Genomic DNA, 15,083 nt, shown 5'->3' on the forward strand with positions numbered 1-15,083 from the left:
GGAAAATACTATCCGGCGCCAGGTTTCGATCCCTCGACCCTGCGGGCGGAACGCAATGTACATGGTGCTCTACCCACTGCGCCACAAAGCCGACACAGAATGGGACGCTACGGACGCGCCTTATATCGTTGACTCATTCAAATTACTGCTGACGAGCGCTCTCTTGTCAGCAGTTGCCACAAGTGCAACAACATTAACGTAACGCAAACTACTTAACGTCGTGCGCCCCCGGAAATGCTCTGCATTTGATCGTGCCCCTCGCGAGGGGGATGTTTATACAGGAACTCCTACTTCTAGCGGACTCCTGGCGCCCTCTTTCTGCCATTGTAGAGACTATGAGGCGTTCTTCGAAGGGCGCCAAATTTGAATTCTACAAAAAAATTTTTTATTTTCTCGGTTTTTCAGAATTTCGTTCGAACAATTATCTCGATTTACGCATTTATAATGATTACAGGTCAGGCAAAGCTTTCGCGAAATCTGCATAATTGTGGAAATGCCGTGCGGTATACGTTTCGACATTTTCTATAATTTCTTGTTTTTGTTATTTTAGTTTTTCAAAATTTCGTTCGCCCATTTATCTCCACTTACGTTATTCTAACTATTACACTTGGAACGTTCACGAAATCTGCATTATTGTAGAAATGCATGGCGTTACACGGTTCGCCATTTCCGGTAATTATTCTATGTTATTCTTAGTTTTTAATTTTTTCGAAATTTCGTTCCACGAATTATCTCCGTTTACACTATTATAACGATTACAGGTCGAAATACTACGAAATCTGCATTATTATGGAAATTCTATGTGGTTTTGACATTTTCCGTTATTTTTTATTATTTTTGTTAGTTTTTTTGTTTTTTCAAAATTTCGTTCCACCAATTTTCTCGATTTACGCTATTATAACGATTACATTTGGAACTTTCACGAAATCTCCACTATTGTGGAAATGCAGAGATGACACGGTTCTCCATTTCCCGTAATTATTTTATATTGTTCTTATTTTTTTAGTGTTTCAAAATTTCGCTCAGTCAATTATCTCCATTTACGCAATTTTAACGATTACAGGTGAATCTTTCGCGAAATCCGCGTTATTGTGGTAGTGCCATGCGGTATACGTTTTCACACTTTCCGTAAGTTTTTTTTATTATTTTTCTTATTTTATTTTTTCAAACTTTAGTTCTACCAATTATCCCAATTTACGTTATTCTGACGATTACAGTTGGAAGTGTCGCAAAATCTGAATTTTTGTGGAAGTGCAAAGCGTTACACGCTCCTGGCTGGGGGGGGGGAGGGGGGGGAGGGGGGGAGGGGGAGGTTCTTGGCAAATAATGCTACGCATCAAAAAACGACCTATCACACTTTAAGGTTGGAGTGAATGCAGACTTCGGACGGGCAGGCAGCGCCCTCTTCTATTAGGGAAAGGAAGCACTGGAGCAACTGGCGTCCCCTCTTCCTGAACACAGGCGGGCTCACTAATTTCGGCTCTTGGGTGCCGAAGGGTTGCAAAACAACTTCATTCACAGCAGTGTCCGTGAAAACGATGTATACAAAAGGATACAGCCTCCCCAACTGCTAGCTCTGATACCGCGATTCTCAAATTTCCCCAGTATCTGGCGCTAAAGATAACGGGTGAGTATTTGGGTCAAAGCCGAAGTATGAAACGGAAAGCTGCAGTGTTGTTTTAAGTTAAAAGAGTCGTTCTATACAAGATACCTACTTTGTAGATCCGAGACGAAATAACCACAGAAAATCCAAACTAAAAATTGAAGCCGTTCCACTCAAAGTGAAAGCAAGCTGTCGCAAGTGCAGAGCAGTGATTCTCCATAATGGGTGGTGGCGCCGTTATCCTCTCACTGCTACCACCCATCAGGCTCTTCGTCTTCCTATCTCAGTCCTCTCGATAAATTTGCAATTCGAATTTCCCGCCTTCGCAGTGCTCGTGCGTCCCCAGCTTGAACTGCTCCTGCGCGAGTTCTGTTCTTTTTGTGCTTGCTTTAATTTCGTATGCTGGAGCTGTTTTTCGTCTTTTCGAACGCGTAATTTTTTTCTTGTGCGGCTGGTGCCTTTCTGCGGCATTTCGAACGCCCATTTTTTTTTTCTTTCGGGGCCACTTATTTCGCTTACTATCGTAAAAACCAACCCAACGAGCGTTCCTAACTAAATGAACGTTGGGGCTGCCGGTTATCTACACAATATTTGGCCTGAAATGTACCTGCAGTTTTCTTTGCGCTAAGCAACGGGGAGATGTATGACAAGCGCCAGCGGTGCGCGAGGTTTGAATGGTTATGATATTGAAACCGTGTGGTTTTGGAAGCCTCAGCGTGACTCCCTGACGCCGGTATACAGAAGGGTCTAGTTGGGTCCGTTATCTCGCTGCGCCGCCTGATTCCGGCAGCCGCTTGGCATCGACCGTTATCGAGCCCATAAAGTGCTCTGCACTTAAAAGCTCTATAGCAGTTTTTTATGTTGCATTTCGGGTACGTTCCGGGGAAGCTCTTGCGTATAGCGCGTATGCGCGGTATCCACAGCAGCTATTTCGCTGGCGTGGGGTCTACGGTCAAAAAAATGGAAAAGTTATTTCCGTGTACATGCTTGCTTCGCTGCAAATGAAGTCAAAAATTTGTAACCGTTCTGACTCTGATGCCAGGTAAAGCTCCTCCTGTCCCGCCTCCATTCCTCCCGACTTGCCCCTCTATACCTCCGCTCTCCTTTCCCTTCTACTGCTACCATTTGCCTCTTTGTGTTCAGCTTTCACACCCTGCATATCATTTCTTTTCCACCCCCCCCCCCTTTCCTGTTACATTCCAACGCCGTTTTCCTTTCCCCTCTCCTGTTGCATCAGGGCGCACGGTGCCGCTTACGCAGCGCTGGCGATAATAACGATGGCGGGTATCCACGTCCTCCGCGCAGCTGTATCAACCCCGTGGCTTGGTGCGAGGTGATAGCGGCAAGTTACGGGATTGTGACGCTAATTTTAATGGGTACAACGCTTACCTGTGACCAGTTCGTGAAAATTCATGTTGGTGACGGGATGTCAACGATGAATAATGACATCACGCGCATGTGAGTGCGTCTGATTTTTCGTCTGACAAAATTGAGTTTCTTGCGCGTTGTTCTACAGAGACCCCACTCTGACTTGTCTAAACCCGTTCTCAAGTCAATATGTAGCGCAATGCTAATTTATTTGTGCAGTCAGGAACACTCAGGCGCAGTATCACCGAATGCACGAGGAACCCAGATTCTCCGCTCTTCCCTTTCGACGCTTCCCAGACAAAAATAAGCTGTTGGCCAAGTTGCACATGCTGCGCATTCCACCTGGTTTCTCGGAGCCGAATGACTGATGTCAGCTTGGGCTTTGAACAGTATGAGTATAACTGAACTGTTTTTGATGGCAATATGTCAACAAAGTAGCAACACCGATTGAGAGGCATTAGGCAGTCGGACAGCGTTCTTGATCAGGAACATAGCCAAGCAGAAGTACAAGAAGCAGAAAAGGCGATGCACAGAAGACGGTATACTTTCTGCTTCTGCGTCTGCTGGGCTGCATTGGAGATCCGTAGTGCCCTGTAGACGGTTATTACGAGAATTATTTCCATACTGTCCTGGTTTCACTAGCCAGACAAACAGATTTATCCATGACATCGTACCCGGTATGGGTGGTCGAAGAATTAATTGCTGGAACAATTCGCAACTACCTGAAAAGCAAATGGGTTATGGATCATTTTCATACCCAGAAGCCCTCGTAATCCTCAACAGCTGCGGCTTCCTAACAAAGGAAAGGGCAAGCTTTTATCAGTAATAAACGCTCCCCCGTTTTATGGCGGGCACCCAGTTGTCTGAGTAAGCCTCTTTGGACATCGCCCGCAACCAAACTATCTGAAAACAACTACAAGATCAAGTTTTGCCCCTGGTAGGGACCGAATCCTGGCATGTCTGAACCAAGCGTCGAAACGTTTCAAGATCAGCTTGTGCTGGTTGGCACGTCCAAATCATCCGCCATTTTCCCATAGGGGAAAATCGTTTGTATTTGTTTTCAGAATAAACAGGTAAACAGCGTCGTTGTTTCTGGTGTCAAACAAAATAGACCCCGAAATGCGACCATCGTGGAAAGTTTGATCGTGAACAGAGCAGCGGTTCGCTCATGAAAAACTTTTAAGGTATTTCAACTATCGTCGCAACACCCTGTATTCTTTTCGTTGCTTCAATCCTACATGCAGTTCCAGCGTAGCATTATAGTGTACTACTTTGTACAAATTCGGACGAAGCCGTTTTACTCCGCAGGGTATTCCAGCTGCGGCTGCAGCCAGACTCGTCCGTGTTCCACAAGGACCTCGTGGTTGAGACCACAACGCTCGGGAAGGTCAAGCCGGACATTAGCCACATCTACAGCGGCAAAGTTGTTGGTAAATACCTCAGAAGCGCGTCGCGATAACATACCATCTCACCATTGCAGGACTCTTCGCTGTTAACTGTAACGCAAATTGGGAGGATTCGCGTTTTTTGCAGTCTCCGTAACGTTGGCGTTCTCCATGAAACTCAGCTTTGCGATTTGGGATTCCTTTAATCTGACGGATCTACTGGAGCGCTGTGCTGAATGAGAAAAGACTTTCACTCACGATGAAACATTGGAACCGGAACGCAAAAATATTTGAAAGCTTTATTATGAAGGTCTGAATAATTTCACAATTATATATACCAAGTGGCATAGTTGTAGCTTGAAGCAAACGCGAGCCACGCCGTATTGAAATTTATTACGAAAGTAATGGATCTTGTCTGTATGCGTGAGATTACATTCGTGTCCCACCTGCTCCTCAATATACGATTTATCTCCGCACTGGCTTCACCAACAAAGTGGCGGGTAACGTTCTAAAGATATCGTTTTTGTTACATGTTGCTCCATTGTTGCTCCTTTCGCATCCTCTTGAAATCAGCGACATGTACTAGACTGTCGTGAACACCGAGCGTTTCTATAGCATGAGCGATGATGCGGGGTCGATTTCCTAGCTGCTGCGGCTGCTGTTTTTCTGGGGGAGGTGACAAACAGCAACGTACGTGTGAGTACGATAATATGCGGCGACTCCTAGGCCCATAGCAGTTTAAATTGTTTGTAGATCTTCGGTACAGCATGCTTTATAGTAAGGCAGCACAGCTTTTTTCATTAAAAACTGAATTGGATCTCTATAGAGTTTTCTCAGAAGCATGGCAACCGGACGACGAAACAATTACAAGGTTATTCCACGAACTGAACCCGTATTTCGCTTGAGCAAAACACATGCTCTCATTTCTGTTTTCACTGTTTCTTTAATTACCCTCTTATTCATATAATTGTGCCTCTTATTGTTTGCCTGTATAGTTCTGCAGCTCTCCAGAGTGGGAGAGCGCCTTGATTATGCACGGTAGCAGACGACGGGCTTCGCCCGGTCCTGCATGCAGCGCCACATACTAACTATCTTCGGAATTTCCGGGCATCGCGTTTGCTTGCTCGCAATGCATTGTTTCCAGCTATGACCTTGATTGAGAGGCTTCGCCTTCCGACAGAACAATTTTGCATAGCGACGATGCTTGCCGTTTGAAATTAAGTCGATACAACTGGGACATAGATTCGTGATACAAACCTTGTTCAAAGAAATGGCATATACACAACTCGATAGTGTGGGCACATACGCTCCCGCGTTAAAAACTGGTTAGAACCGCTGCGCACGGTGCCTATGAAATGCGAAAGAAGTTTTGTCTATAGAACATATTCTGCTGTTACAGGGTAGATGGAGGTCTGCAATGCGCCATGTCCTTTCCAGTAGCTCCTCTTCTATAGGCGGTGATGGCATACGAGTCTTTTCTCGCCTGTGGCAGGCAAAGGCTGTGTCTATATGGAGAACCGCTGAGCCATTCACTTCACCGCTCTTTGCTTCATTTTGGCTGAAAGCTGACTGGGCTGCTGTGGCTGACCGTTTTGAATTATACCAGTCGTACCAAACAACCTCTGGAGAGCACGGAAACAGGGTTTAACAAATAAAAGGCGGCAGGGACTCTGTCCAACCGAAGAATGGTTAGACAGCTAAGAAGCACTGAAAAAAAAAACGCGTAAAAAGCTACCATGACAAACGTAAGGTAACTCTGTGTTACATACACACATAGATCGCTTCATATGGCGATAGAAAAATTCAACGGCGGGTGACAAGGGAAAGTATAGGCTGCTTTCGATTTGTTTCATTAAGTTGCGATCTCGTTGCAGCGCTCACGTCGGCATTGTAGGCAAGACACGCCTTTCCGGAGTTATCATGTTCCCGGAGAGAGGGAGAGGTAGAGAAAGGGAGAGGAAGCAAGAGAGTATATATTAAAAACAGCGTTGAGCCGACGTACAAAATCGAATTCGGACTACTCTGTTAGGGGAGGGGAACAGGGAAGAAATTCCCAAGAAAGAGGACGTCCGTGAAGAGAAACAATCTACGAGAGGGGTCCACTGAATTAGGAACGAAACGGTAATCGAGAAAGTCTCAGAGTGTTGAAAATTGCAAGCTGCTGAATTAAGCCGAAGTCGCACAGGTATGCGAACGTACCTTTTAGGGCTGGGCGCTGCTCAGAACGGGAAGCCCATGCGTTTGTACGTGTTTTTAGAGTTACTTATCTGTCCTCATAACATTGATGTGCTGTGTAGCTTAAAAAGGTTAACCTACACTCCACGCTATCATGACGTCGGAACAAGACATGCTGGGGGGCTATTCGTGAAGGGCCGAGATTGAGCGGAACTAGGGAGACGCGAGCTTCAGCGACGCCCATGTAACATGACGATAGTATTTCGAGGCGGGGTTCAAGCGCCATAAAAATGCTATTCATTCAATTTGCTGATTACTGACGTGACGTAACCGGTCCGGGGGAGCGCGCTTGAAGGAGGCGTGACTTGGGCATCGCGAATTTTTTATTGTGTGTTCTCTCGCAGAAAAATCCAACTACTTTACTTTAACGAGATTTTATTTTTTAAACTGTACTTCACTACAAAGTTTCTTTATTTTTTATTTCAGGTGTTCCTATAAACATTTTGTTGGGAATTTGTCGCCCAAAGAAGCACTTTCTGTTCATTTCTGCCATCCGTGGCAGACAATGCAATCACGTGACTAAAGCCGACTCGCAAAAAAAGAAAGGTGGTAATGGAAACGCGCCCATTCAAAATACTTGCTGCTCGGTGTTACGTTATTTAAACCCCCGCTTTTCTATACGCAATTTCGTTCGGGCTCGCAAGTCTGCTGACGTTCTGTGACGGCGAAAGCTGGGCGATACTCTTTAACAACTTCTTTACGGTTACATTGTACTTGCGTCTCTTCCTCGCTCTCATTTCTTTCTCTTTCGGTGCGAATTACTTCTACCGGCTTCTTTTGTGCTATACCGTGTTTGCGTCAGTTTCTTATCTTTCATTTATTAGTTAACTACGTTAGTTTCCCGACGCCACCAAGGCACACGAATGCACATGGTGCCTGCCACAGCCACGGTGTACGCTTAACTCGCCACCGCCTGTGGCAGGACATGCCACCACACTCTTTCACCCCCCGCAATGGTGCAACGCGGCATGATGGCCGGGGGCTCCGCCAGATGGATAAGAGTCAGGGGCCCCTCGCAAGCGTAAAGACAGCTTTCCAGACGTGATTCAAGGGTCCGCACTCGACCAGGGACGCCTGTACCCATTAAAGAAACTGGTGGGTGCCCGGCGGTACCAGGATTGGAACCCAGTACCTCCCGCATACGAGAAAGAGAGAGAGAGAGAGAGAGAGAGAGAGAGAGAGAGAGAGAGAGAGAGAGAGAGAGAACACTTTATTTAACCAAGGGTTAGCGCAGCTTGGTGGCCGAAGACCGTAGAGGTTCGGCGACTGTGGTTGCCCGACCCGTGAGCGACTTCTGGAGATGCAGGTTTCAGCAACCCAGCGCTGCTTCCCACCTGGTCGAGGGAGGTGATGAGACGGAAGGGATTGTACTTGCAGGCCCACATATGGTGATGTAATGTGGCCCGCTCTCCTCAGTGCTGGCAGAGTGTTGTGGGGTACAGTGAGGGGTTAATGTAATGAAGTACGGCTAAATACGAGGCGAGTGCTTTACCTCTGAGCCATCAGGTGATGTGCACCTGCCCTTCTCACGTGCCATCAGGTTCACGTGTCACGCATTACTCTACTACATTTACTTTTCCAATTTACAGTTTTGTGGATTTTGAAAACTGGGAGCATGAGCTCCTCAAAACTCCCAATGTGCTGCGAAGACAGTAGCATCAACAACCACAACTTTTCACGTTTGTTTGCTTTATTTTGCGTTGCTCTTCACCATTCTCACTCGGCGAAGTTCTCTATAGGGTTGTTTTTATAGAGTCCAATCACATCACCCCTCTGTCTTCCTTCACCCTCTTTCCGGGTGAAGGAAGACAGAGGTCCTTCTGGCGTCGCGGTGTTATTTTCGGTCTCAACTCTCCCCTTCGTAAGCTTTGGATTTTGTGCTCTTTGCCAGACGACAACGCTAGACAAAACCCATTGAAATGCGTAGAGATCGTCTCCGATAACAGATACACGCCGTCGATTGTATACCATCCTGTCATAGTCCAGCATTTGACGAAATACCGCTTGGTCAGGTAAAAGCATTATTGCAACAATGAAACGTAAATAACTGACAAAGCCAAAAAACCAGTTTGACGTTTCGGTACCCGTAGGGGCACCGAAACATCAAACGGCTATCACGATCTCTGAACAAGGCTTTTTTGATTTGGCCAGTGACTCACGCTTATTCCTGCCAATAATACCATCCTGTAAGTAGTGTTTTCGTAATAATGGTGCCACACGCGACGCCTCAAAGGAAACTGTCTGCCGCGCTGACAATAATTTAAATGCACGGTTATGCAACCCCTCGTTCGGGGCAGTTTTGCGAGCAGACGATAACTGAAGCGCACGCTCCTGCTGCAGACAGATAGACGCATGGGAGAACCTGCGGAAGCCATGTCCGCTGAACCACCGAAAACAAGGCGAAAAATATGACTGCAGTGACCTTATTGCGCACATACCGGCAGACTGTCTACTGGTAGCGGTCGCTGGTGCCGTTGCTACCAACTCTTACGTGGATGGTGCCCGTGACGTAAAACCGCAGCGACAATTGGTACTGCGCGGTCCAGATGATACCACACAGCCAATGCGTAGTACTTTCTAGACACAACACACAACCCCGCTCGAAATTTCTCCTCTGCTAAAGAAAACGATCTGCCGGAATAGAAAGATGCCTGCTACGGCGACCGTGAAGAATGAATTACGCCGCAGCAGCCGCCATTACGAGCCTCACGAGTTCAACACGGCTGTGCTGTATCAATCCAGAGTATTCTCCCAGTTGTCGTGTCAATAAAACACCTACTCCATTCGTGGGCGCTGCGTATATAGAGACAGGAGCCCCACCAAACCGTGGCGTCGATTTCGCGGGTGGGGTAGCGTCGCACCCACGAAGTCACTTGCCTTTTATGCTCCAGCAACAAACCTTAGCAGCAAACAATGACCGAACGAAGTCCCCAAGTCTCAGTCAGTCAATGTGCCACAGTCGCGAGGTCCTCAGTACGAATGAAGAGTTCGCTCTAGTCCGAACAATAAGAGCGGCCAAGACGAAAATTTACACCATCTTACCACGAGGGCAACCATGGGGTAGATGCGACGCATCGGGGGTTGCCGTTGCGTTTCCGTTATGTTAGCGTGTGGATTGCTGTTGTTGTGTGTCCTATTTACGCAGCATGTTCACCTCCGATGCGTTGCATCTACCCCATGGTTCCCCTCGCGGGAAGATGGTGTAAATTTTACGGTTGCGCCGACCATCGCGATATCAGGCCTGTTAGTCTCCATTTCAAATCATCGGCGGTCACCGGAGGATGTCATCGGAGGAGTGCCGGCGGAACGACTGAGCGGAGCGGCGCAGTTACTGCGTTTATATGTACGGTGAGGGGAATGAGAGAGAGCAGCGCAGAGCAGCGCATGCGCATGTGTTAACCCGCTCCCACGCACAGCTGGCACGGCGACGGAAGAAGTGTGATTTGGTGGAAGAAAGGAAAGTGCACTGGGGATATTATCGAGCTCAGTAGGGAGCTCACCTGCATACAACCCAGTGCGGTGGGGAGGGAAAGAGGGGATAAAAGACTTGGGAGGAGGTTAGGGGTGGAATAGAAAAGGTGTGAAAGCACAGCGACGGAGCGAGCGCAGCCGAGCGCTAACACGCAGATGGCGCTGCGGTGAGAGCGGCGCTAGCGCGCAGCTGGCGCGGTGAGGAGAATGGGGGAGGGATGCGGACGCCGCCGGAATACGCCGGAGGGACAAGGCGGGTGAAAGAGATGCGTTGCATCTAAAAAATTTTCCCGCGGCATCCGTCTTCATACACAGTGAAAACACAATTCATGGGCGATGACACGATTTCAAGGTCAAAAACACACTCGTTGATGTTCAAACACGCTTATGACACGCTGAATTGGGGCGATTTCTGATACTACGCCCGCCGTCCGCACGTAAGCAAAGTCAGCCAGAGGGCGCCTTCCCTTCTTCGCTTACTTGGTCTGCGCTTGCGTTTGGTTTGCACTGTAGCCGCACTAAAACCATGTAGCAAACACAGTTCAGTGGAAGAACACAACACCGAGAAAATGGGAGCCACCCCGCGCCGCTTTTACAGGGCGCAGCTTTGAGAGAAGGCCGGTGCCATGGCCGGAGTTTTAAAAGAAATAGCAAGGCTATCTAGTTTCCGCAACGGAGCGTATAATGGATTTCGATTCCAGACGGCGCTGCACGCGGATGTTTGCACAAGCCGTGCTTTTTCAACGTGAGCGGCCTGAACTGGGCGCGCTGACAATGCAAGCGTGCTCCGCTCGACTACGCCGGTTTCGCTCGAGGTTTATCGGGTGCTCCAGTATCACTGCTTTGTTAACTCCAGCTGGAAAGTCGGGAACGAGCCAACTCAGGACTTCTGAAACCGCGCCCCTGAACTGTCTCTTCAGACGCACAGTTGTCGCAACAGGAATCAGCGTAAATCCAATATCGAAACGCTAACTGTAACTGTTTCCCGATGGTACAAGGTTCCCAGGCTACGATGAAGCTGGTGAGGAAGTCTTGACGTCAGCTCAAGGTCAAGTGCGCAAAGAAATTTGTGTTGATGAGTGTGGTCGTGAGTGAAACAAAAGCCTGTTATCACAAAGACATTGCAGCTATTTCATTGGCGACCTCAATTCACTACGTAAAAACAGAAAAGCTAAAAGTTCTCACTAGGCACGTATAATAAAAACAATGAAGGCTAACGCAACCAAACCACATCCAAAAGGTAAACTCGGGAGTTATGTAGCAGCACACGTGGCTGACTGACACAGCTATCCTTCCTAGTTCGGAAGCTGCTGTAATCTCTCTTATGACCCCTTAGATACAAGACAAATACCACGACTGATGTGAACAGCAAACTGGTTACCCCAGGTGTAAGAGCTTTGAATGATAGTTATATTGAGTTCAGTGCTGCATCTCACTGCATCTCATCAATCGCGAAAGTCTCCCCGCACGTGGGCCCGCCAACATGGCACTATACTGGAAGTGCATGCAAGTGATAGACAGCGCTTTACAGTTGTTTATTGTTTACAAACGATTGCTTATTTGTGAGCGGAGTCGACTGCCGCGCTTGCACACAGGCGATCCTTCAAGCTACGTGTTCGGTGCACTCCACGGCGGTGTCTTCGAGGGCACCATTCAAACCAACCGGGGCCGTTTCTACGTGGAACCGGCGCACAGCTTTTTTCCCCGTCCGACGCCCTTCCACTCCGTCCTATACTCCATCCGCGACGTACGGATGCCGAGAGCCCACGGGCCCCAGGGCTGGTGCGGCCTGCGTGGGGAGACTGAACGCTGGATGAAGCAGCTCGTCGCCATGTCTACACCAGTTAAGCCTCAAAATGTGAGCACTTCCACATCGTCCGGAACAGTGGCTTGGAAAGGTTTAACGTCGTGTATAACCCGAGACGAAGTAGGATGCTGTTGTTACCAAGCAGGAAAGCCGTGCTCGCGTACCCTGAGTTTGGCTTCTGTGGCTTGTCGCCTTGCCCCAGCGCGGAAAACTCAACGTCTGAAGCTTTACAGAACTATATAATTAGCTTATTCTCTTATTAAAAAGCAATGGCAGCTATAAGGTGAAGCATTTCGCCGACATTGAACAACGCTTTAAGCGTGTAGACTACCATTCCCCACCTTTACACTGCAGACCACCTTGGTATGCCGCATCACTGCGCCGCTGGAAACTGTCAGGATTCCAGACACGCTAACAGGGATTTGACTTCCAAATCGAGTTTAATAAGGATACATTTCAATGGGCTTGCAATTTTTGTCGCACATTGTCGTACCCAAGGAAGGTTTGCGTTGGAGCAATCACACTTGTACAACAGTAGCCATAGTTCCTCAACTTCTAGCCGTCACTGTACTCACGTCATCTGTGACGCAGATTCGTTGACGTCCGCCAAGTTCAAATAAAATGATGGAATAACGGAGTGTCTTGTGGTATTGACAGTAGTAGCTACGCAGGACGACGAGGCGACAAAGGGGATTTCGGCGCACGTTAAACATCTCCAGTTGGTCAAAATTAATCCGGAGCCTTCCACTACGGCATGCCTCATCGCCTGCGTTTTGTCGGCGCGTTAAACGCTAAAATCAATCATCGAGGCGAGAAAGGGGCGGGACAAGCGCTGTCCCCGTCTTCCCCGTACCGTTCTCAGAGCTGTTGTCTAACTAAACCAACCATCTCAACGTTAGGCTTTGTTAAAGAGCGCGTTTCTGCCGCGCAGAATCTCCGGACCCCCAGCGCGGCGCACGAGGCAGACAAGTGGATCGGCCGGAAGCCACTGGGAACAGTGGAGGAGCGCACCGGGGACTACTCCGAGCTCGACGACAACACCGATGCCGAACCGGGTGACAAGAAGAACGCGAGCGCGAGGAACGCCGAATACAAGGTCCCACACCGCGTGTGCGGCCTGTTCATCTTCATCGACCACACGCTCTACAACAAGTTCTTCCAACCGGACCGGAACGCGATGCGCGCGCGTGAGCGAATCTCGGCGCTCATCGCAACTCACGTCGCCCGCGCCTCCAAAATCTACGGTCGTACGAGTTTCTGGGGCATAAGAGACATCAGCTTCACTGTCAGCAAGGTTGAGGTGCGTCCGACAGGGACATTCTCCAGAAATTGCATGTCGGGCAGTTCCGTGTGTTCTCAAACAACCCCGTGATCTTTTCCGTGTATATTTATGACCGTGTTGTCACAACCACAGACTCGCTGTCTTCTTATGGTTAAAGGAGCACAAAACAAAATTCTATACGTTGTTATAGTCTGGAATGTGTGGGTAATCCCTGGTGTTTACTGGGAAATTTTCAGACATTCTTTTCATTAAAAAGTTGTGTTGGAGTGCTGATTGCCATGCACTTTTCTCTTCCATTGATTGGGGGACGTCGGTTGTGACGAATAGACTTCAGTGTCCTATGCTCGTCTGCCGAACCGGCATAGATTTTGCGTGAGCAAACAAATTGCTTTTGAAAACCAATGTGACATCACTGTAATACCTATCACTAACGTACCTGGCCGCAACAACTTGCGTGCTTTTTTTCTTTCAAACTCCAAGACTCTGGATTCTCGCTATAAAACAAAGTAAATGGTTATTTGATTTGAACAGCCCAGTGTGCTAAGACATAAATACCTGCGAATTCAGTTAAGCGTCCTTTCGAAAAGGAGGCAATTAGTCTTGCAACTCAACAGTGAGCTTTCTTCAAGAAAACAACCTAGCTATCTTGATTGATCAAAACGCGTCACTGATCCGTGTCGGATGGATCCCGCAGTTAATCGTCCTTCTGTGTCTTTGTTCATTCGTCATTTTTAAAGGAGTAACAGATACCACTAGACGTCGTGCACGCTGACTTGCATCCTAATGAACTATTACCGAACCGAACCTAGCGTGTTGCAACAGTGAAAAGAGTTCCTGAACGCAGATGATTCAAACGCTAACATTGGAGTGGAGTCTTCTGTGGTGATTGCGTCCTTGCACTCACGTGATTGGGCTGTAGCCATGCAATGTGGTGAATGTGGAGAGCGTATACGTATGGCCAGCGGCCGTATTACGCGCGAAACCCACAAATGGCGAAGTTTGTGCGTAAGCGTTGAGAGCCAACGGGTTGAAAGAAATAATTCCAATCGATATTCATAAAATAAATATTACGCCCACCTCCCCTCGCGGGAACCCTGGTGTGATGCGATGCTGAACGGGGTTCCATTGTGCGTTTCCGTTGGGTCGATTACTCGAACTGCGTGAGCAATCGTCGGGCAATGCGAGAGAGAGAGAGAGAGAGAGAGAGAGAGAGAGAGAGAGAGAGAGAGAGAGAGAGAGAGAGAGAGAGAGAGAGAGAGAGAGAGAGAGAGCAAGCGTAGCGCCGACGACCGTCGACTGAGAGACCGGCCGGAGCGCGGCACTCCGCTTATACGCGCAGCGCGCCCGAAGGACAGGGGACCGCGGAGAGAGAGCGCTCTGCACATGCGCACAGCGTGCTTGCGCCGCGCGCAGCGCCGCCCACCGGCGGAGTGAGAGAGCGCACCGCACTGCGCGTGCTACAGATGTTGGGGGAGACGGCGCGCTATCACGGCTAGAGGAGAGGGGGTGAGCGCAGGAGAGACGCAGCTGTGCAGACGCGGACGACGACGACGCAGGAAGGACAGGGCCGCCGGGGCAGGGCTCCTCTCAGCGTCGCATCTAAAATGTGGTCCAGCTGGTTTGTTTCCTGTGTACTAGCATGCCACTATACTCATGGACAATTAGCTTTTTGTGGCAGTGGAGCGAAATCTACAAGGACGGGGAGCTAACTACTTTGTGTTACTGCGCCAAAGTAGTTCCCGATAAATAATTTCGGTTTCAGTTTCGGCGTGACAGATACGCTTTGTCTAGAGCTCATTTCTTCGCGTGAGCTCTGTTATTGAGTGCGCTGAACCATGATCACTGTGCATGCAGGCATATTGGCGTCTCCTTCCCTACGCTTCAGTTGTTTTTCGACACATATGCCAACGCTTTGACTGGAGAACGCGGACC

General features: G+C 48.5%; 1 protein-coding gene across 1 annotated transcript in view; it reads left to right on the plus strand.

The window, feature by feature from the left end:
• The first annotated feature begins 3,633 nt into the window (after positions 1–3,633).
• The window catches only part of LOC144179878 (disintegrin and metalloproteinase domain-containing protein 10-like), a 49,116-nt gene continuing 37,666 nt past the window's right edge, over positions 3,634–15,083 (plus strand). The window contains exons 1-4 of the mRNA XM_077708303.1: positions 3,634–3,648; positions 4,227–4,401; positions 11,658–11,920; positions 12,801–13,169. Coding sequence (XP_077564429.1) covers positions 3,634–3,648; positions 4,227–4,401; positions 11,658–11,920; positions 12,801–13,169 — 822 coding nt within the window. The remainder of the gene's footprint in view (positions 3,649–4,226; positions 4,402–11,657; positions 11,921–12,800; positions 13,170–15,083) is intronic.

The sequence above is a fragment of the Haemaphysalis longicornis genome, unplaced genomic scaffold (genome assembly GCF_048455015.1).
Source record: "Haemaphysalis longicornis isolate Haplotype H1 unplaced genomic scaffold, Haemaphysalis longicornis Haplotype H1 scaffold_4, whole genome shotgun sequence".
Taxonomy (NCBI): domain Eukaryota; kingdom Metazoa; phylum Arthropoda; class Arachnida; order Ixodida; family Ixodidae; genus Haemaphysalis; species Haemaphysalis longicornis.